Below are 23413 nucleotides of genomic sequence, written 5' to 3' on the forward strand. Positions count from 1 at the left end.
GAAAGTCAGCTTCAAAAGCAGCATACTACACAGGGATAAACAATGAACGGGAGGAGGTGGGCTTATATATTAGCACATTTAACAAGCAAATCATTTACTTATAAGCAGCTATTTTTGTGTTAGAACAAAATATTAATTGTATTTATCAATAGGATTTAGTAGACAAGAAATGAACCTGCTGGTGTAAGCAATTGTGCTACATATTTGAGCTCGTTCCATGGAGCAATCCAACCATTCAAGCACTCCGTGAATGTCCTCTACTTCCTTCATCGCTCGCGTTTGCACTTGATCGTGCCGGGTGGAAGAAATACTGCTCCGCTTCCTAATTCAATGACACGATACGGCTAATTATGCAGACACGTCGGTTATGCTTCCTCCTTGCTCGGTGCTGCATTAGCATTCCGCCGACTCCAGGGGCCGTTGTCGCGATTCTCTGATTCTCTGCTGGCCTTTGCCCGTCAGTGAGCGCATCTAAATCGCATCAATTGGAGCAAAAAGCTGGCTACTCTCTGACTGTCCAACGTCGCTAAAGCGTAACGCGTAACATGTATGTGTGTGTCACATACGGAGGCTAAGGTTCGTCGCTTGCGATTTATGTGGCTCGCACCAAAAACGTTACGACCGTTTGCAGGCAGGAAAGAGTTATTTATAAGCAGTGAAAGAGCGTGATCAAGTGGATTTTTCTGTTTCGCATTGATCGGTGCGAACGTGTGCAGCCTACCCCATTCGTCATGGAAGCCTTTCGTGACACGATTCCTGACCCTTTCCGCAGTGTTTCGTCATGATGGGAGCCGTGCCTGCATCAATCTTGCCTAAAGGACCTCGAACCACGTGCTGGTGGAATTTTGATCTTATCGTGCCCGGCAATGTGTTTTGCTCTGCTCGGCGATAAAACAGATCCTCAGCCTTCGATCGTGAGTGGTAGCGTTCTTGGTAGCTGCAAGGTATTAGTTTGCTGATTGCTTTTGTGAGCAAATGTTTCATTACCGTCTTCGCCGGTTGTAGATTAATGAATTAATAATGCTCTTTCACTGCCAGCTCAAGGATGAAAGTGGCCCGGACCGGTGCACACTGGCTAGGAACTACATTCTAATGGTACCTGGCGGTTCCTCCCTTAAGGTTCCGATCAACTCTTTGCTACTTTGTATCGGCACTTGTGAGACCCGTTTTTACGGTGAGCACGCACAAGCACACCCAAGCCGCTGGTGAGCACCTTCTTCAGGCGCAGGAGACGGGCGTTAGCAGTAGTGTTTGATGTTTTATTTTTGAAATGCTTGTGCACTCTCCTTCCCCATCTGCGATCAACCGGCGATGACAAAAAGCTCGCAGAACGTGGTGCGAGCAGTTTTCTAATTGTGCATTCGCCGGCAATAAAGTTCAATGTCGAGCCTCCGGTTCGGTTGACCTCCTCTGACCGTTCCATTCTCGGTTGCGGTTGAGCTTTGGTCGAATGGTGCGGCTAGCAGGTGGTGGGAATGGCGCTATCCCCAAGTCACGAGTGACGCATTAACTGCTGGGCCGGGTATTAGCCGGGTATTCGCATTTTATTGCTAATCATATTGATGCCCTTTTGCCTTTTTGACCTCGTAGTGCAAAACACAGAGGCTAGCTGGTACATGTATGTATCAGTATAGTAGTATGCAATAAATATTGCAACCATAATTTTACTTCGATTAGTGTTTTATTATAAATAATGGCGATGCTTAAATTAACCTCCATGATGTTTTTTTGTGTCGCTCACTGTAAATCATGCGCCAGATTTGCTTAGATCAAATGTTTATCAGTTCCACAGAAAGCGATGCCTTAAACGGTTGCATTTGTTTGCAAAGCTTTGGTGCAAAGTGCTTTTAGATGTTGCGTCGTTTACGGTAGAATGAAAACCACACCCAACCGGTGGAATGCTGCTGCGGAATTCACACCATGGAATTTATCTGTTTACTATCTAGATTCTCATTCATTCATTCTCATAGGGAAAGAATTTGTCGGTTTTTTTTCGTTCAATTAATTGAGTTTATTGAAATTTAGACCTTTTTTTTGAAATCCGGGAAGAGAGCGCAGATTTAAAACAACGCTGCCGTGTCGTTCAAAATGAGCGTTTTACGCCTTTGGGTATGCAATCTGCATCTCGTCAGGGTTGTAGCTGAGGTTTGAACGTGAACAGATTCAATTTATGGTTTATTGTTGACGGTTAGATAGTTTGCTTTTCATGAATTAATTGATGTTATATAATTAAATGTAGCTTACTACCGTATTTTTTTCTTCTTCTTCTTCTTTGGCTTAATAACCGTTGTCGGTTAAGGCCTACCTGTACCACTAGAGGACTTCTTGGCTTTCAGTGACTTATTCAGTGATTACTTATTGATTTTATATAACAGGATACTGAGTCAGTCGTATGGGGACACGCTCAATTCGGGGCTTGAACCCCATGACAGACATGTTGTTAAGTCGTACGAGTTGACGCCCATACTACGAGACTGGAATATATTCATTTAATTAAAAATTAGATATTTTTAAACAATTGGGGTTGAAATTATATTATTGCAACATCGAAGGAATGGTCGTGCCGTATCTCAGAATTAAGTAGTTTTTTCACCGTTTTTTAAGCGAAAATGGCTGGAATACTTGCAAGACATATTTATCTATTAATTATGAAGCTTTTCCAGTCCAGTTTAAGTAAAAAATATGAAAAAATAACATTTTTTCTGAAGCGGCTTCAAATTGTTTGGTAAAATGCTTCTACAAGCTGCTGCCAGATGCGCTAGTAAAAATCGAAACTATACTAGCGAGTACGGACAATGTCCCCCGGCCTTTACAGCTTTTAGTCTATTGGCCTCATTTGCCTCTTTTTTTAAGTCAATGGTTGGTTATAAACTTTTTATATCATGATTAAGCATTTAAAAATATTTCTATTGTATTACATTTGGGGGTTACCTATATACATGTTCTAGTTCCTACAAGGCTGGCAACAAGATCATCTCTCCGTAACAAGAACTGAATCTTCAGCCTGTAGTTTAGGCCGACATGTCCGCGTAGGCCGTTAAAAAAATAAACTTAAAATAAGATGAAGATGAACTCTTCTTCTTCTTCTTTGGCTCAACAACCGATGTCGGTCAAGGCCTGCCTGTACCCACTTGTGGGCTTGGCTTTCAGTGACTAATTGATTCCCCCCCATAGCAGGATAGTCAGTAATACGTATGGCGGCGCGGTCTATTTGGGGATTGAACCCATGACGGGCATGTTGTTAAGTCGTACGAGTTGACGACTGTACTACGAGACCGGAGATGAACTCTATCCATGTAAATTTTTTCCATTGTATTAGTGATATAAATCTCAGGAAATGAAGATATTTACACATCATTGCATGCTAGTAGCTCGTAATCGAAGAGTTGGATAAGTACGAAAACTGAACAATAAAATAATGGGAGAAAAATTAAATAAAAAAAACACATTGACTGTATATTTCAAATTAATTTATTTCATTCTTACGTATTTACAGCACTTACACCCTACGCGCTTACATTATTGTGAGCAGTTCGTACGCTATCATCACTATGTTTCGAACGTTTCCGTCCATCGCTCCTTACCTGCAACATTACGTAGTCTACCGTAGCCTAAAAAATGACAAAATGAGCCTGCCGGCCTCAATGCTATCCGCTACTATTTACAACAAATCGGGCACGCGTGCGTCCTTTAACTGCGCCCGTTTTGCCACCCTTGCGTCCTTGCGGCGGCTGTGTCCGGTGCGAAGCGCTTAAGCGATCCACAGTTTCAGTGGCAGCTTGTTGAACAGCTCGTTCCAGAGCCCGGTAAAGATGTCGGCCAGCCCGTGCTCCAGGTCGGACCGCAGCTCCGCGATCACTTCGTTCGCGTTCTGGTTGAGGAACAGGTTCAGCGATGCCCCGAGCACTTGATTCCCTTGGAACAGGTTGTCCAGATGTATGCGCATGCCCCCGACAAGGAAGGTCACTTTCATTTCCTCGATAAAGATTGCATCCTATTGTGGGGGAGAGGAGGGGGACATGGGAACGACATTAAGTAAACAACAACAAGAGCGAAGCGCAGCAGAACGGAAGAAGTGTACGGATACGTACCTCCGGCAGTGGACGCACGGAAAACTTGGTCACCACCGTTGTCTTGACGTTCTTGAGCGACATCGTTACGTCCCCGTCGCCGACCAGCGGCAGCAGCAGGACGTTCCCCTTCAGGTTGTAGGTCGCGTCGATGCGCAGCTTCGGTATCTCGAGATCGAAGCTAAGCGCGTGCTTCTCAAAGTCAAGTGACGCCCGCCGGACGGTCGTGTTGGAGGGGCCCTTGATGCTGAGCTTCTTGAAGCCGCCGCTGAGCGTCAGGCCACCGGAACCGCGCGACACCTGGATCGACTCTATCCGCAGTGGATCGAACGGTTGGACGCCGATCTCCGGAATGCCTGCGGGGTGTGGAAAGTTTATGCGATGCGTGAACCACTTACTGGTTGGATTAGTTTGGGGGGGGGGGGCGTACCTTTGGCAATGTACGGGAAGGTTCCCTCGAACATCTTCTTGAAGCAGTCGTCCTCGTTGGGATTGGCTCGCTTGCAGACCCGCAGCCACTCAGCTGGAAAAGGAATAGGTAACGGATGAAACGTTGGTAGCGCAATCAAAAGCTCGTTACTGGAGGTAATGTGATCTTCACGTATGGATTGCACAACAAGCACCAAGCAGTGTTTAAACGCGTGTGTTTTTTATGCTTATGAATTTCTTTCCATCTCACACACAACTCCAAACAGCTTCAGCCCGGTACATTTTTGCCATAAAACTTTGAAGTTCAAAATCAAAACAAAACCCCGTAACACGCGCGCGCGCCCGCGCGCTCAATATTACGTCAGTTTGAGACGCGTTCGAGTCTCTGATCGGCGGTTGTTCCGTCTGCGCATGGTTTGCTCTCCGGTCGTTTACTTTCTCCGCCACGGCTGGGGGCTGGTTCGCTCACTGGCTGGCTTACTAACCGATAAATCTTCTTGCCCCGTTGTGTTTATTCGCCTCCTTTCTCCCCGCCCCATCAGATCGATATGGTCATTTCTTCGCGCGATACGCAACCGACGGCGTATGAGAGCGTGTTTTGCGGCGTGGCGCATAAATGCAATGCCACGCGTGTAGCGCTCCCGGCGCAGGTTGTAATTTGGATGCGAAAATTCGATCAGTATGCAGCCCCGGTAAGGCTCGCCGCGCGCGAATGCTGCCTGCTGTACCGGATGACGCAACCGGGCTGGCTTACCCCGACTGGCGGATATGGGGGGTGTTGCGATGAGGGGGAGGGGAGTGCAGAAAGTAAGAAAAAAGCGACGAAAAAGCGCACACCGTTGATGTGTCCCGAAGCGTTGCTGTAGACCACCGAGCGGGTAGTTTATGAGGGTTTTTTTTTTAATGCGGCTCTATGTGGTTAGGATGGGATTTGTGTTTAGTATGCCGGTGTGAGGTGGAGATGCGTACCGTGGCGTAGTGTTATAGCAAGTGAGCTAGGAGCGATGAATGCAAAGTGTCTAATTTAATCGTAATGTGTGCTTCGTGCTCGGCCTGAGGTGCTTAAGACGATCTTTGTTTGAGGGTGGTTGGTGTGCAAAACATAAGAATGTAACGTTATTGGAGAATGCATGGAGCTGTAGGCCCTCTTGATTGCTTTTCCTTTTTCAGTGTTTTTTTATGCATACTACACTTCAAGGAAGATATTCTTAAGATGAGCTTAAACATGGTGGAAATCAACTGATAGCACCAAAGACACTTAATTTGTAAAATCATCGAACAATATGCCCCAATGCTTTACTTTAATTTTAATGCGAGTCAGCTTCCGCTCCATAATATGGACACTTTTTCCCTTTTAATTGTGCAGCAACGTTCAACCACCAATTTTAAAAGTGTAATTTAATTAACCCAGCCCAACGCCATGCTTACGTTTCTCTTGATACTGCGGCACGTCCTTATTTCTGATCGCGATCTCCTTCGCTTCGGCCACGTGGAAAATTACCGCCGACAGCAGGGCGAGCACGGCGATCGTCACCGACCCGTTGACCATGTTGGGCCGTAACCGTGTCACCCTCGCGCTTTGGCCTCGACCAGAGCGACCCACTGCACTTCCAGAACGATCCATTGCGGTCACTTGCAGCGGCACTGCTAGAAAGCTTCAACGGACTAACAAGAACGAGGGCTGACACTGCGTACCGTACCGTTCGCGTACACCGATTCCACCCGACTGTACCACCGTCCAAAGGAAGCGGGCTGGTTTTGTTGACTGTGTGCTCTCGTGTGTGAATCTCGTCCTGCAAGTACCGCTCGGATCACGGATCTAATGATGGGAGCTTGGCTGGGATCGGCAGCACAGCAGCGATCGGATCTGGCCGATTTCGTCACACACACAAACCCGTCGTGTGCCGGTTTTCCGCCACTTTTCGCAACCGACAACCGACGACCGTTTCGCAATGCCCACCCGTCCGTACGTGGGCGCCCGACGATGCAAACGAGAAGGCAAAGTGCACCGAAGTTTCGAGTGTCTAGAACTTCGCAACGGATTTCAGTACGACCGGATCCGGAGCTGGCACACGTTTAATCGAACCAAAAAAACACCAAACTCACACAGACACACAGACGCGCCCGCAAACGCTGTCACACGTTCGTTGAAATTGTGCCAAAGACGCCGCGTACCGCGTGATATTTTGCAACGAAAGACTTCAACGCTCATACACAAAAAAAAGCTACGAACGGTTGTTGCAGTGATGCAAGTAAGAACGGAACGGACTGGAACTTGGACTTGGACACTTGGACCGATCTCCACTACACTTTCGACAGTGCCGTCCGTTGCGGTCGAGGGCTGTACGGTTAATGGAAAGTGAGTTTGGTCCGTCCGTCCGATGGCACGTTCGAGCTGGAATTCGGACGGACACAAGGGAACGGGACGGAGAGCGCGCGCGCGCACGCTCATGCTCCCCTCCATGCAACATTGGGTTCAGTAGCTTTTCTGTGGCGCTGGAACCTGGAGGCGATTGTTTACGATTTACGCCAGTGCTGCGTGTAAATAATCGAAACCTCGGTGCATGCAGCTTCTTCCTTCTTTTGCGTGTGTAGGGTGGGTAGGGTGTTTGGTGTTTATTTGCTCTTCAGTGCAGCTTTTGGTTGAGCCTGAACCTGAGTAAAAGTAGTTTCATTCCAACGGAATGGAGGGCGGAAGTGGGTGCCCTTCCCCGAGTTGGCGAGCGGCTTGAATGCAGTCGTCCTTTCGGGATGATAGTTTGCAAGGTAAACAAAACCTCCACAAGCGAAGGGCGTGAAGGAATGTTAATATACTTCCATGATCGCCCAAACACGTTCAATGATACTTAAGCTCATTGTAGTTTTAAACATTGTTTAAATTATTTTATTTCGTTTTATTAAATTTTGTTAAAAAAGGACTTAAATTATCTCATCTCATCTCTCTGCTCAAAATACAATTCTTGCCCTTTATTCTTGTCATATTAACATCTTTATATTCTATTTCAATCATTTCTCTCCCTCTCATCCCACTCATCAGCAAGTATAAAGATTTGGCAAAACGATTAAGACTTCAGCAGTCAGCCACAGTGGTGGGAGGAGGGCGAGGAGCAAGGCCTCCATTCGGTTTCGGTTACATCGGTGGTGGCACGCCAGACGCCATAATTAGACATAAGCACACCCGTCACAACACGCCACGCCGGCGTTGTGCAACGCGTGGTTGATAATTCTTCACTTCCTCGTGTGGGTCTAAATAAAGCACACTTTAACGCTCAATAGTTTTGGTCGCGTTTTTCGGGCGGATCGTTTGCGCACACGCAGCCAGCGGCAGCGAACTTTCAAGCGTACAAACACTGCGCCACTGTGCCAATGGGAAATAAAAAAAGCTGCACTTTGAGGGGGTGTGCAAGGAAGCATCTCATCCCTGAGTTGCTTCCTGCAACGAATGGTTTTGGATGAGTTTTTGTGATTTATTAACGTACACCACGGAATGGGCTGCTTACTTCGAATGGTAGAACACCTGGTCTTCAGCTCAGTTCGGGTGGTGTGCGGTAACGTAGCCGATCGCTGCCGACGACCGATCGATGATCCGAAGCGTTTTCGGTTGAACCCTGCCGATCGAAACGAACTAAACTTTCTTCTTTGTGCGAAAGAGCAAGAGACAAAGCGAGCGAGAGTGAGGGCGAAGAAAGGAAGCTGCAAATGCTTGCCTTCCCCCGTGACACACCGTAAGACGAAGGAGTCGATCGGGGCGCCGGGACCGATAATGACGATAAGTGCTTACGAAACGTGTCGTACGAACGAACGGCTTGTGTGATAAGTGAGCGATGCCTTTTGCGCTCGCTGGCTCGCTCGTTGTGGGTGTTGCATAATGGCATCATACCGGCAAGAAGAAAATGAGAAAGGAGCAAAAGCGCCCGCGTCCGGTGGTGCCGGTGCCGATGGGTTGCCGGGGGGATGGATTCACCTACTGACCATCATTTCGAACGATGAATCTGCGCTACGCCGATGGTGGAAAGTTGGTGGAGAGCGGATGTGTGTGGGCAGGACAGGCAACATCAACATAAGCACGTTCATTAACCGATGTTATGTGCGGATCAAGAGATGCGGATCGTATCATGGTATGTATCGGAAACATTATGTTTCGTTTGCCGCAGCGTGCTTGGCAAAGGAAGATGTTGATGAATGTATTAGCTGGCAAATTGCTTCACTGACGTTTCTTCATAGACAACAATAATTTGTGTAATATTTTTGGCAATCGCTTCTATTTTTCTATTTTCAATTAACGTACATTGAAACGAATCAATCTCCACCTTTCTATCGATTGCTTCGCTTTACCCAATGGCATAATAGATGAAACACTTGCTGCATCCCAAAAGCAACCAACCAATGGCGCGCATTGAAATCGCGCCAATTGCTTCCTATTTATTTTGCATAAACAGAAATCGCAGGGTTTTTTTTACCATTCCTTGCAAACTGTTTGATCGAAACGCCACAGTTGAAGTGTTAACTTGACGATTAATCCGACTCGCTTGTTTGCAGATGGCGTGTCTGTTTGGCCACACCATGCCTACCGAACGGAATCGATATGCCGCAGAGGTTTGCAAATGGATTAAGCTGTTTTAAGTGTGTTTTTTTTTTGTTCACTGTCTTCTGTGAACAAAACGATAAGAATTAGCAGTAAAAAAGAGGTTTTGTGTGTGTGTGTGTGTGTGTATGCAAGAGAATATGGCCGAGGGTGTGAACACAAAATGCGACCAGTGTGGAATGTTAAGTTCGTTCCAGGCAGTGTTTGAATTGCGTGCCTCGTGCGTGACGTTATGTTACGCGTAATGTTATGCGTTATATGTTCTTCTGGAATGGTCTTTTTTCCACAGGGGCAGGTTGGCTGTGGGGGTATGTAGGGTGCACTGGAGCTGTTATTATTGTAGTATCGATGGGTGGATGGGTGGGCGTTTGGGAAGAACATTACATGCGCTAAGAAAAGCGGCATCGAGAAGCTTCAAAGTCGTTAGATTGGAGGGCTGTGCTAATGAATTGTAATGAAAATTGTAAACATGATACATACGCCTTCCCGTTTGCTTAGTTGCTGTGATTATACATTCCCCCTTGTGGCGGTGTTGTTGGAAGGGTTGCATAAACAAGGGTAAGGTTGGGCAGATGTGCAGTTGTGCAGCTCGCTAGATGAGTACGAGCAATGCACATGAAACATTTTTTTTTTTCGTAAAAGATTCTTTTAAATCTATTCAAAGGGACAAAACGTTTGTCTTGAATTGCGAGATATGAACAGCTTCAAAATAAACCAAAACATAAATATAAATTAGGATCACTCTTAGTATCCGTCACACTAAATCATATAAACATGATTAACTTTCGACTAGTTTGCCAAACCCTGGAGTAGCTCCAATAGTTACCTAAAAGCTTGAAGCTCAATTCAAGCTCAACTTTGATCGACAGATTATCTAGCCATAAACAGGATTACTATAAAGCTCAGATCAAGTTTACTGGAATGTTTCAGCGAGCTATAAAAAGCCATAATAAAACGATGGAACTGTAAGACAATTTGGAACATCGTCATCTGTTTTCCCGCCATGCAATTGACAGCGATTTGCGAGGGCGCGCGAGGGCTCGCACGCCATACAATTTCACAGCCCCAGAGCCCTCACATTAAAGAGCTTGCGAGCCTAGGCAGTTTTTTCACCCCTAGTTTTAGCAGTTATAATTATAGCACCGCGAGATCAGGTATAACAGTGCGATTTGTAGCATACTAAACACATGAATTTAGACATTTTATTTTGAAAAAATCCACAAAAATGGATATGGTGATCTTTTCGACGAATAACACCGTAAAAAATAAAATTTAACAATAAAAAATAAGTATTATTCAAAATGCCATAAGATTTCGAGCACATGATACTACTCGCAAAAAGCTGGTAGTTCAATATTGATAAAAAACTAGTTAAATAGGATAAAAGAGAACTAAAGAACCTTGTAATATCTACGGTGTAGTCATCAATGTAGTAAACGTTCAAAAATATACGCCAAATATTTGGATCCAAATGTGAAAAAATCTTTATTAAAACCACAACATAAGTTTTCCTCTGTCTTTAACCATTTCGATCCTATTCGTTTCCGGTGGTTCTACTTATATTACTATGTACAGGTCGTGAAAGAGTCGTGTCACCGATGTGCGCATATGTTTTGCAAAAGCTTTGCCAAACCTTCGCTTTACATGAAAGCTCTATTCATTTAACAGGCACGTGTGTGTGTGTGCGCATATGGTGGTAGTTGTTCTTAGAAGGAAACGTTTTGTAAAACGTTTGAGGGTTTGTGTAGTGAAAGAGCAAGAAAAGAAGGTGCAATTATTCCGAAGCAAAATGGTTACATTAACAGAACAAAAAACAGAAACTAAATAATACACCCTTAAGCGAAAGCTAATCACAAATTACAGCTGTCGTCCCGCATGTGTCCCTCAGCTCAGGGAAAGAGCACCTCCTCCGGGAAGCGCTCGAGGATTTTGTTGCCCGTACGCTTGAATATCCTCTGGAGGGCTTTCTCGATCAGCGGAATAAGCTCGGTGCTGAGCAGGTTGAAGTTCTGGTTGATGGTTTCGTTGATGATTTCACCTGCAGAATTCGGAAATAGAAGCAAGATGGTGTAACAACAAAAAACCAGTTCCAACACACAATTCTCATTGCTCTAAAGAATCTCACCCAGCACACGGTCACCACCGAACAGATTCTCCAGCTTCACCCGACCATCCGATACGCGAATTTTAATGTCGAGCTTAGCGAGGGACAGATGATCCTTGCCGTTGATGCGCTTACGATCGCCCTTGATGCGCACGCTACCGATACCTTGAGCTACAGGGAAAAAGGTATAGAATTTGAATGAAATCAGTTACAAAACAAAACCAACTCCGCTCCACTTGCACTCACTGAAGTTTCCAGTAAATTTGCCCGAACCCTTGACGGGAAGCAGCAGAATCCGGCCATCGACAACGTACCGGCCCTCGACGTACAGATGCGGCAGCTCCAGCTCGAACGAGTAAATCTTTCCGTACTCGATCACACTGCCGACCGAGAAGCACAAAAACACATACGATCATTCCAAGCTACCTGGAGCTGTGCTGTGGCGGAGACTTACTTGAGCTTTTTCAGCTTAAAGTTCGACGGACCGTACGCCTTGATGTCCTTCGCCGAGATACTGACGCCCTGGCCGGGCACACTCTCTGCCACGATCAGATCCCCGAGATGGATCGGATCGATCGAGGGTATGTCGAGCTCGGGGATGCCACGCGCCAGATACGGGCGGAGCGTTTCGATCGACTCCTTCATGCACTCGGTCAGCTTGGGATCCTCGCGGTGGCAGACGTGCAGGTACTCCGCTAAAATGGTGGGATTAACGATGAGCGAGTGAGTGATGGTGACAGCCGAATATGGAAACCACCGCGTGTCATACTTACGGAGATCGACAGCATCGACCGTTGCACCGAGCGTGACCAGGGCCACCAGAAGCCACGAAGCGCTGAGTTTGTTCATGCTGGGTGCGCTGGCAAGAGTGGCAGAGCAAGAGAAGAGAAGATTGACATTCGAAATTAAGAAGATTGATAGAATAATTATGATGTATGCATGTAATAATACAATCATTTCTGCAAATTGTAAGGGTCAAGTATGCATTTAGCTGAATAACGGAATGAATCCGGCTCGAAGGACCAAACACTGATTACGTCGACTATGACCTATTGTGCCGATTTTCGCCACAAATGGATAACTTTCCTCTCTGTAAATGTCCGTTCCCCTTTCCTAGTGCATAATTGTAGGCGCGTTACGTTTCCGGTGCCTTCCCCCTCGCGCCCCCCAACCTCACCCGCAACAAAGGTCACCAGCTCTAATCGATGCTGGAAGAGTCAATGCTGGGAACTAGTACAATGGCACTTTGTCAGTGAGCTACTTAACCCGCTAAAAACTTAAACTTAACCCTCCACCTTCGGCTTCGGCAGCCATTGTCCGCCAAGTCATACAGCCCACGACGAGTGGCAAACCTCGTTAACTGGCAGGTCAGGTGCAATCCAGTTTGGCGGTTAGAGCCTCCCTGCCTCCATTAGTCTAACGCGCAGCTCTCTGTGCGCTGTGTCGTTCGCCTGCTGCACACCGGCAATGGTGTGCGGTACGGTTTCGCACACTTCTGCCTCTTTAATTGTATTAATTGCAGAACGCAGAAGCTATCACGAAACGAGCCGTGCTACGAGTTTCTTTCGTTGCTTCATGGCAAAGAAGAAGAAGAGGAAAAAAAACGGAGCACCTCTAATTGCTCGGTCCGAAAAATGGGGACTGCTCTGCTGTGGGGACTGCAGCAAGGTTTTGCGGGTGAGGGTGTGTGCAAATGTGCAACACTAATCAAAGGGTCTCCGTTCCGACCGCGCGCGCGCAGGCGAACCGTGGGGGCGATATTCTTTGCAAAACGGTTAATTTTCTTACAAACTTTAATGCACAAGACGTTCGGGGGGGAGGTGGAGGTCGTATGTAATTAGCCGGATAGTGGTTCTCTTGTGCGCTTCGAACCCGGGCACCCGATTGTCGTCGATCGTGATCGGATCGGGAAAGTGGTTTTTAAGAAGTCGAGATCTCTTTGGCTTAGACCTATGGAGCGCGGGGCCATAGTGCGTATAGAAACGGGTTCTATAATACTTCTTGCAACCTGTAGTGCAGTACAGTTTGGTGCAGCAGAAACTTGACATTGGCTGGTTACAATTACGCCGACCCGGTGTTAGCTTTACTTTCTTGCCTGCTTGCTTTGCCCCGGTAATTAGCCGACCGGACTTTGACCATCCGCGAAGGGAGTGTTTTAGAGAGCGGAGAGTTCAAGGGTGTGCGGTGGTGAGAAGCGAGAAGGCGTTTGATTTACCCCGACACTTATCTTTAGCACCAATACCTATAGCTCACACACGCGCATTGCCCTAACAGGGGCACAAAAGAAAACGGTGGCGTAGGAGTCGAGCGAACCGCAAAGATACCAGCAGAAGTAAAACAAAACCTCACACATTTTGCAAACCCATCCACAGCACTATTGCACCACCGGTTTGTCGACGCGACGACCTGTCGATCGTGCTGTCTCACCCACCGAGATGCTGCGGGTTCGTCGCCTGGCGGATGTAGAAGTCTAATGCACTGTTTCAAGGTTCCAACCGGGCACTCTAGCGTGCGCGGTTTGTCGCATCATGGAGGCGGTAGAAATCGATACGAACCGTGATGCTGTCGAAACCGAAAGTTCGTAGAACCCTTGCCCCGCGCGGCACAGCAAGGCACGCGGGGCTGGGTAGAACGGCACAAGAACCGAGCCAAACACATAGGTATATTGCATCATAAGAAGATGGAGAGAAAAAAAAACCACGATCGGGTGACAGCTTGTCGCAGAACTTAATACCACCGTTCAAGGCGAGTCGAACGTTGAACGTGGTGCTCCGTTCCGTTGCGGTGCGATGGCACCGGCACAGGGGGTGCCAAAATGGTTTAATTTTAGATGCGTTCTTTGGCTTTGGGTTAGAATTCTGGAACATTCTGGCGTACTGGTTTATGGCAAAAATATGGCGGGTAAAACCCCGAACAGTTTTGCTGCTAAAATATGAAGATGCAACCGGTTTTGGGTAATCTTCCCCCCCAAAAACATGTGCAGCAGTGGAGCGAGCTGCGGTGAAGTAAAACCAGTGTCGATCGAACATACAAGAAGCAAAGAAAGAGACGATCTTCACGGCACGATGCAAGAAGCAGAGGTTGACAAAGAAAACTCCCAAAATGAGTTGACCTTGGCGTATGGTTTAGCTTGTCGTTTGTTTGGGCGATATCGCTCTCGCTCTCGCACTCTCTTTCTCTTTTTGCTTTCTCTTTCGCTGCCGTTTATCACACACCCCCTTTATCGCCTACCGCAAAAAGAAAAATAAAATAAAAAGGCTTCTCCTTCCTGTCCCAAACCGTTTCATCACCCCCCCCTTTACACTCGCACGTGGCTCCCGGTGGCGTGTGTTTGATGTCGATAGTTCAGCTTCGCCCCTTGTCTCCTTCATAGACGATGCACCTTCTGCGAGTGCAGTTGCATTCCAATGGGTTTGAGCAGTGACCGAAAAAAGAGCGCCCACGGGTAACCTTGAAAATTCAGTTTTTAGGTGTCGTCGCGTGATCTTGAATCACGCATTCCAACAAAACACCTTCCAGCGCAGAGCGCTCTACCCGCTCCCCGGTTTGTCTTTCGCTTTAGTCCAACGTCCACCAAACGGCCCGATACAGCCCCGTCTCCCCCATGGGGTGAGCCTGGATCTGAAGGAGCCAACCGATCGGTTCGCCCGAAAAAAAAACCAGCCCCCGCCTTAAGGTCACCCGCGCACGAAACTCTTAAACCGGCTCCGGTGGTTTTTAGGATGGATTAAATTCAGTCGAGACAGTTTAGCGGTTTGGTTCGGACGAGAGGCGACCACGCTTCGACATGTCTTCCCTTCCCACAGAAACAGAAGGAAAAAAAAAACACGCGAACCAGTGATGGCGTCGACGATAGGGGAGGTTTGCAATCATCGTTTGCACCTATCACACCGTCACCGAAGCGATCGTTTTGACCTTCCGAGTTTCCGCTAGGGAAATGTGGCGAAAATAGACACGGCCCGCTTGAGCAACACTGTGTGGGACCCAGGGGGCAGCACGGGGATGGTGCGGCACAGTCCGGTGCCGCGGTGGTGATGTGGTAAGCTTTTTAAGCGGGTCATTGAAATTTCCCTACCAACGGACGGACGGATAGTAGCTGAATTGGAAATAGGCGAGGCAGAGCAATAGGAAAGCGAAAGTGTATTTTTGTCAATCGATCAGCTGAATCGATTTAAAACTGTGAATGAGCTAAGACCTCATTGATCTCAGATATCCTGATAATATCGATCAGTAGATAAGAGAACGACATGTTTCTAAGAGCCTTCTCTCTAAAGCATAACATCCATACTGAACGAGTAAGCCAAAACATATTGAAAAGGTTCCCCGCTTTAAGCTTCCTTCGTCCGACACATCCTTTGCATAAAAACAGCCAATGTTCCGTTGATCGGTCCACGATTCGCCTATCCCTCACAACCAACCATCCACAACGATCACTTTCAATCCACGGGACACCTCGCGCCTCCACCGGGGTGGACCTCCCGACTCCGCCGCTCGCTTTGGCCGAGTTTCACAACCCCAAAACAACCCTTTCATCGAACTGTGTGTGTAGCATAAAAATCTCTTCCCATCTCTCTCACTCTATCACACACACACACACCCTCTGCTCGCCTTCATTTTCATACGGGCATCCCGCTCGCAGACACCCGCTCGCTGTGTGCCGGCTGTGTGCAATCAGTCAGCCCAACCGCAGGTTGAGGTGGCTGGCACCCCTCCCCCCCCGTCCCCAGAATCGATCAAACGCCGCAATGGAACGCGAAAATTCGCACCGGTTCGCCTTGGAACGCACCGAAACAGGTGCAGGTGCACGCGCCTGGCTTCGGCGCGTTGATGCAACTCGATGCTCGCCTCGAATCGATTGCAGAAGGTAAACACACAAGCACGCACGCACGCAGCCACACAGATGCCGAACGCCGATCTAATGCTGGTCCGCGCTGCGACACACAGCTGGCAAGCGGGCAACAGCGTGTGGAACATTCCATGGGAGGTGTAAAATTGGTGATAAAAATCGGTACCACTCACCTACCTACGCTTACCTGGTTGTGAATTTGTAAAGGCTTACAGGATCTTCACTGGTTGGGGGGATTTGTTTTTAAACGGATACGGATGTAACTGACCGTTTGATGTTTCGATACCGTTCGGGCTGCTGCCTAGTATCGGAGGGAGAATGTCACTGGTACAGCTTTATCGTTTCGAAGCTGGTGTAGCAGCTGCATCTGGCGTTATCAAATTTTTGTAACCACGAAACTGCCCCAAAAACACACACACACACACACAACTTCAAAAATAAATCACCGTACTACCGAGCAGCGATCAAGCAGGGACCGCACACAGTACACACAAAACTGACACGGCAAAGCACACACAACATCAACAACAAAACAGAGCGCACGAACACACACCCGGTACGCAGGATCTGGCTGGTGTCCGTTCAGTTCGGTGACGTTTTTGCAAATGAATGTCCGAATGCCCGAAACGGAACGGTGGCGAGAATTTCAGCGACCGACTGGATGTGGCAATCGGCAACATAAGTTTTATATACCGCGGCAAGGGCAGCCAGAGTCGGAGCGAGACAGCCGCGCGGCCGCAGTCGGGTAGGTGAGGTGGTGAAAAAAAAGAAAAAGAAAAAAAGATACACAAACACCGGTGGGAAGGTTCGTGGCTTCGTGCCGCATTGCAGTCTTTGCGTTTGAGAACGAGCGACACGCTGATAGGGGGGCTGGCCGGACGATCGACACATAGTGCACACCGGAGTCGGTGCGGTAGGGGGAAGGCGTGAAGGGGTAGGTGAAGGGTGAGAGGGGAGGGGGGTGGGAGGAGGCGGTAGAGGGCTTTGCGATGAAGCTGGTGACACCAATCGGATGACGAGCCGGTCGCTCGGTTTAGGATATTCTGCCCCAGCTTGCAAGCGGTAGCGAACGATCGAGAGCGATCGGTAGCTTGCGCTTCGGAATAGATTACCGCGCTGATTAATGCCACCAGGGAGGGGGGGGGGGTCGATGCTTGCACCGTGTCGCTGTGTATGTGGGTGTGTGTGTGTGGCGAAGGAAGGAGAGGGTTTGCTGGTGGTGTTCTGGGTTCTGGACAGCGCCAGGGTGCGCTGTACTGGCAGCGAGATCGTGCCGATCGTGCGTCACATTCCAGTTGCTGCAACGGTTGCTGTAGGGTTTCGGAAAGGCTCTAGGGAAGGGGAGAGGGTGGGGGGGAAAGAATGGTGGGCACCTTTGGCGCGATACGTGACAAGGAACCGAATGGCGACCGATTGCAAAACATCTTCCTTGTCGGAATGGATTAGCTATTTGCTAGAGGATGAGCATTTAGCAACAACTCTCTTGGTCACAGCGGATCAACGAATTTGGCAAATGGGATAAGCTGAAAATAAATCGCTGTTTACTCTTTATCCCACATTCTTGTCCGTGTTCAATAGAAGTAAAATGCACTCGAAACTGGTTTGGGAAATGATTGAGCCAAGCCTGCCACGAACAAGTTTAATACGCTCTAACGCTTCAGGATTGTGTTGTCTAGCCTCTCGAGGAATATTCCATCATTATTCATTACATAAGTCGTGCAAATGATGGCTATTTAATAAGTAAATGTACTTTAATAAACAGGAGTTCATGAACATGTAGCTTTCATTAGCAAATTAAATGCTAACGGCTTCTTCACTGTTACTTAAATTAATTCGGCTAATTCACTGGCGTTTGATTCTAAGATTACACGCCTCGTGACAATCCGCGTAAGCAGCCATTATTGCTGCATCGCTGTACTTAACCCTTTGGCACAGTGGTTATTTATAATACCCAATACTGCTGCTAATTAGCATAACCAAGCGTCGGCGATGGCGGGCGAGCAAAGATCAGGCAGTTTGTACGAGACAAGCTGCTTTACCTTTAGGCATATTGTTAGAGCTTTAAAAAAACCTCTTTTTTACATCAAAATCCTCCGAAAAAAACAACAACACTAAAACTCAATAACGCATTAATGATTGAGTTCAGGAGTAAATAAACAACAGCAACAAATACAGACAGCGAATGCAAATTTGAAATCGAAAGCCATTAACCGGTATGGCGGACCATCTTCAACCTGTTCTCCTGCTGCTTCCCACCCGAGAACGACATTCGAAACCCGGGTGCTGTGAAGTGTTTATCTGTCCGGCGTGGAGTTTGGTTGTTTTGAATTTGGCCGTTATTGACGTCATGGTTGTTGTTTTTTTGTTCGTCCATCTTCTGCTCTCGGTTCTGCTTGCTCTGCTTAGAACTTCGTTCGTTCGTTCGTTCCGGTTAAATACATGCTCGGAAGCAGATACAGAGTGAATCTTATTCGGAAGAGTGTGTTTGAACGATTGGAAGGATGCGCAAAAACCACAACCCCTTTGACCTTCACGGCCGATTGGTTCGGTGGATCCGGAGTGCCACGAGCGGTCAACCTCGCGCGGGTCGAGTCGTGATGAAAGTCACCGCAAGCATTAATCACCATTAGGCCCGTTGGCCGCTCCGGTCGGGCACGATTAGGCAAATAGGAGGGTGTTTAGGGTGTTGGTGGCGGGAATCCAGTTAAAACTTGTTTCAACAATATTTTCGAGAAACCGCCGGCGTCGGTGTTTGAATATGAAGTGTTCATTGAATATGTATGCAGCCAATCGGGCTGGATGCGCTCTGATTGATTTCCTCACACAGCTCATTTGGTGATGATGAAATGATGAAGCGGTCGCGAAAGCTATGAGTCTCATAAATCGCCCAGAAGTAAATGAGTCAAATTGATAATGTTGACATTAAGTTCGAAATTACATAAACAGCACGGAAGCATGAGGCAGGAAGTGTGGACAAATGTACAGAATACAATCACTACGTGCAGGCTTTTGCACCCTCCCCTCTAGCATAACGGAGGAGGAAGAAGCGATATTCAATTGAATTAAATTGTATCGTAATCACTATATTCCTTCTTCAAGCGGGTCGACGTAATAAGCGCCTTTACGGAAGCAAAATCACACGACCCAGCACATGACATGACCTTACTTTATATAATCCTACCGCTAATAGCCATGTTACAGGCAAGCACGAGCAGCAACCCGGGCATAAAGTGAATCAATATTATTGACGGCAGTAAAATCTCAAGCTCAGTGAACAATTGCTACCGTGCAGGGGCAAAAAAGTCACAAAAACACACAAACACGCGCGCGGCGCAGTGCAGCTGTTACTCTCAGTCAACTCGACGCCATTCAGCGTCGAAGCTTTCAATTTATTCACTCGGTTTTTTTTTATTACAACAAATACAATAAATATTAGCACGAAAGGTGGAAGCGTTTTGTTTTGTTGCTGTTCCGCAATCGCCGTCGCTAGTCCAACCACTGCTCCACCGGAATGCGATCGAACAGCTGCTGCAGGAAGGATTGCAAATGCTCGGTCAGTTTCGTCCGCAGCTGGGGCTTCATCTCCTTCAGCAGCTCCTGGGCGTTCGTGTTGATGAACAGATTCATGGCGGCATCTAGCATGGGGTACGGAAAGCAAACGGAATGATTTCAATGCAATGGCGGCAAGTGACGAACCCTTTTGCAGCTTTGGCACACTCACGAATAATGGCGTTCTGGTTGGCGATGTTTTCTACGCCCATTTTGATCTCCTTCACGCTAAAGTCCATCTTGGTCTGGTCGACCGTTAGGTAGGTCATGCCATCGTCTCCCTGGTACGGGGTCGCCTTGAAGTAAGTTTTTGCCTTAACGCCCTCTGCAAAAAAAGGGAGCGTCCCTCCCAATCGATCAGTAAGCGGCACAAAAAAACGGTTCCTCTCCTACCCACCATACTCTCCCCAGTACTCGCCGGCACCGGACGCCTGCAGCAGCAGCAGCACACCGGACGATTGGTACTGGGCCGTGGCTTTGATTTTCGGGATCTCGATCGTCATCTGGAACTGCATCGAGTCGATGTCGGAGCGCACGTTCACGATCGACAGGTTGCTTACGCCGTACGCCTCGATGTTGCGGAAGCTGGCCCGATACCCATCGGGACCGCTGCCGAGCGCAATGCTGATCTCATCCACCACGACCGGTTCCACCTGGATGAAAACGGGAGACGGTGGCAAGGGTTTTTGCAAATCGTAAGTTTGGTTTTGGTGCAAAGTTCAAGAGGCAGTTTGAAGAAGAAACGTTCACTGCTCGGTTGACCCACTAACGACAGCCCACCCCAGTGACCCAGTGTGGTAGGGAATTTAGGCAATCAGAACGTTTCATTATGCATTCGCATCATGCGCGTTTGCTGGAGGCGGAGAGGCGTTGAAGCTTTAAAGAGTGGCACGAAATGAATGTCATGAAAAGCGTCAGCGCCATACTTTTGTTCCCTGCATGCGTGAGTGAAGTGAGTTGTTAAGGCGCCTTTCGGCGGACAGGCTCTAACGGGTAAATTAATTACTTTTCAATCAATCACGACCCCATTACCGTTCTTCTAGAGTACAATAGGTTCATTAAGGAGAGCTCCGACTTCCTATCCACTGCATGCCAATGGAAAGATTTATAATATCCCCAGGCTCACCGCCTGCAATGTAAATGAATCAATTAGAATGAAAAATCTTCCACAAGCTCACACGTCACTTTGTGGTTGGAATGACATGATTGATTTCATTAGGATGACCTAACGCTGACGGCTCACTAAACGTGCTGGCGTTGTTTGCACCCATTCTTCCCAGCTGCTCTGTGATTATCGTATAACGTTCTCACAATTAAGTCTGCTATTAATCCGTGCCCTCGGAATGAATTAAATAACATTAAAAATGAGACTTTTCTTTATAAATTGGATGACTCTTAACCTTATGTAAGGTCATATTTTTGCGTTCATAATTATTGCATCTGAATTAACAATCAAACATCAAAGTCATTCCCTTTTCCAACTATTAAACAGCCACAAGAGCTGTACAGTTAAGCATTCCTAGTTTATTCATGCACTCTTTTCCGGCCTTTCCGGCTTCTCTTCCTCCTCTCTCACTCTTTGTGTACCTGCCCAAAATTAAAGCCAATACTTACATCAACGATACCGATCTCCGGAATTCCTCGCCGTATGAAGCTGGCCAGCTTGTTCGCGGCGTACCGCAGACAATCGTTCACGTCGGCCGCATCCCGTTCACAGCGGTGCATATAGTACGCTAAAAAAAGCAAGACAAAATCAATTCAACGTGCAGCTGTTAAACTTTATCAAAAGGATGATTACGCGGGCAAAAAATAAAAACGGTCCCCCGGTTTTGTTTTCGCTTCAAAAAGCCGTCCCGACCCCCGGTGGTGCAAAGAAAAGCGTGCAAATGAAAGTTAAGCAATTGGCGAATTGGCGAGGCGAATAATAAACGTGAAACCAGAGGGTGGCAAAGAAAATAATAATAAACGCCAAAAGCCACTGCTTTTGTGGCTACCCGGCGATGGGAGGATTTGATTTCATAATCTCGCGCACTCGCTTGAACACTTGAACACACGCCGAATAAGAGTGCGAACGAAAAGCTGTCTCGAGTGATGGCGAGACAGCAAACAGCAAACAACCGGGTACGTAGGGAATGGGAATATAATGGGCCAGCTCGATGGGCTCGAGATGATTATCCCCGCACTTACGTATGTCTTGGGAGAGCACTGCCCGCAGGAAGATGGTCAGCATCAGCGTCAAAGTCAACGAACGGGCCGGGGTTACGCTGGTCGCCATCGTTGGTCGCCGTGTGTGTGTGCGCGTTGGTCGCGAAAGCGGGAGACAAGTGATGAGAATAAAAGCTGGCCCGTTCTTGGCGTTCGCGCGTTGACGACCTGCTTTTGTACCGGTTGCTGGGTTGGGGCGATGGGTGACGGGTTTCGCTCCGCTATGCCGGTACCGTTGGACGTGGTTTTGCGAGCCCGTTGATGACGCACGCTGGATAATAGACTCTGAAAAAAAAGGAAGCCACGCGTTGAAAAAAATGGACTTTAGAAGGATAGTTTTATAACAGCAATGGTGCAGTTTTAAGTCAGTAAAGTCATTTGCTTTCGTTTGTCAGCACGAAACAGTGAATCACACGATTGGAAAGTGGCATGTAGTGCTTGTAGTGACACGTTCGTGCGGCAGACAATCGGTTCATTTCACTTCCGGTAGTTGACAAACAATTTCTCCACTACTTCTGCTATTTTTGGCTGGTTCCCTTTTGCTTGCAGGAAAGGGCATGGCTTAAGTTCGGCCACAAAAACATTGCCCACATTGAACTATCCTTCACCGGCACTAGCGGTTTCTCCTACACTTCAAACCGCTCAACACACTATTTAAACTCTCTCACAACGTGCTCCCCTTGACTAGCGAAGCAAACAAAACAAACCACAGAACCGCATTTGGGCGATTGGTTTGGAATTGTCACATTAATCACTGCGTGCACTTACCTGCTTGGTTACGGAACTCGGATTTACGGCTGGAACAATGGTACGATGTTCCCGATACTGTGGTTCACTCGCGAATGTTTTGCGGCGTGCGGTGAAATGTTTGTTTTATCCACTTTCTCCGCACAGGAGCGCGAGAGAGAAAGAGCGAGACACACACACGCTGAAGAGCTTTTCTTCAGCTGTGCGAAGATGCGTGTAAGGTGAAGCAATCACTATGGGATTGTTTTGGTTGGACGGAATGAGGTTTTGGGAAGAGTATATTTTTATTGAATTTTGATTCAATCTAGCAAATAGCTGGTAAGCAACATTGTGGATGTAAAAAAAATGAGTTTATGATTGTTATGTTTGTACAAAAACTTACCCCATTGGTATAACCCCAATTTTCTCGATCGCCGCGAAAAGCTCCTCATTGCTAAATACGCCTAAAGATATGCAATGCTACGGAGGATGCTTTCCGTTTCGATGCATACTTTGTCAACAGCTCGTTAGGCGCGTTTAGCAAGGCAGGCTCTTTGAAGAGGTTTGTCCACTGAATGTCTCGTTGTGATCGGGTTCCACTTCTGCACTGCGCTACCCTATGCTTAAATCTCGCATTGGGGATTGCATAACTCGTGAGAAAGTCTGACGAAATGGGTTGTATATTCACTTACAGTGGTACATTTAACCGTACCAAAACTATTTTTACATTTTTTTTACAAAGGTTGTCGTCTGGGGTCCAGCATGTGTAACAGGTGGTAGGATACGGCCCGTTAATCGCGAGTGGGGTCCCGTGACCCACGAATTCTGAGCACCCCCATGTTTGGAACAAAATTAAAATTCCTGTAAAGACTGTTCTATTTCTCGGGTCGGGAGTCATG

The 23413-nt window shown here is 47.5% G+C and overlaps 2 protein-coding genes across 2 annotated transcripts; both read right to left on the bottom strand.

Annotated features, from left to right (window-relative positions):
* Positions 1-3459: 3459 nt before the first annotated feature.
* Positions 3460-16708, bottom strand: LOC120896789. Its single transcript, XM_040301228.1, has 10 exons — positions 16222-16708; positions 11962-12047; positions 11643-11883; positions 11435-11568; positions 11210-11359; positions 10978-11122; positions 5928-6154; positions 4501-4593; positions 4092-4426; positions 3460-3994 (listed from the first exon to the last, which is right to left on the bottom strand). The coding sequence occupies exons 2-10, from the start codon at positions 12035-12037 to the stop codon at positions 3752-3754; spliced, it is 1644 nt and encodes a 547-aa protein (XP_040157162.1). The 5' UTR covers positions 12038-12047; positions 16222-16708; the 3' UTR covers positions 3460-3751.
* Positions 16709-19372: 2664 nt separating this feature from the next.
* LOC120897564 (protein takeout) lies at positions 19373-22669 on the bottom strand. The gene is made up of 6 exons (XM_040302542.1): positions 22557-22669; positions 21771-22073; positions 21198-21316; positions 19981-20236; positions 19756-19908; positions 19373-19669 (listed from the first exon to the last, which is right to left on the bottom strand). The coding sequence occupies exons 2-6, from the start codon at positions 21856-21858 to the stop codon at positions 19521-19523; spliced, it is 765 nt and encodes a 254-aa protein (XP_040158476.1). The 5' UTR covers positions 21859-22073; positions 22557-22669; the 3' UTR covers positions 19373-19520.
* Between the last annotated feature and the right edge of the window lie 744 nt (positions 22670-23413).

This window comes from Anopheles arabiensis, chromosome 2, assembly GCF_016920715.1.
Source record: "Anopheles arabiensis isolate DONGOLA chromosome 2, AaraD3, whole genome shotgun sequence".
Classification (NCBI taxonomy): Eukaryota; Metazoa; Arthropoda; class Insecta; order Diptera; family Culicidae; genus Anopheles; species Anopheles arabiensis.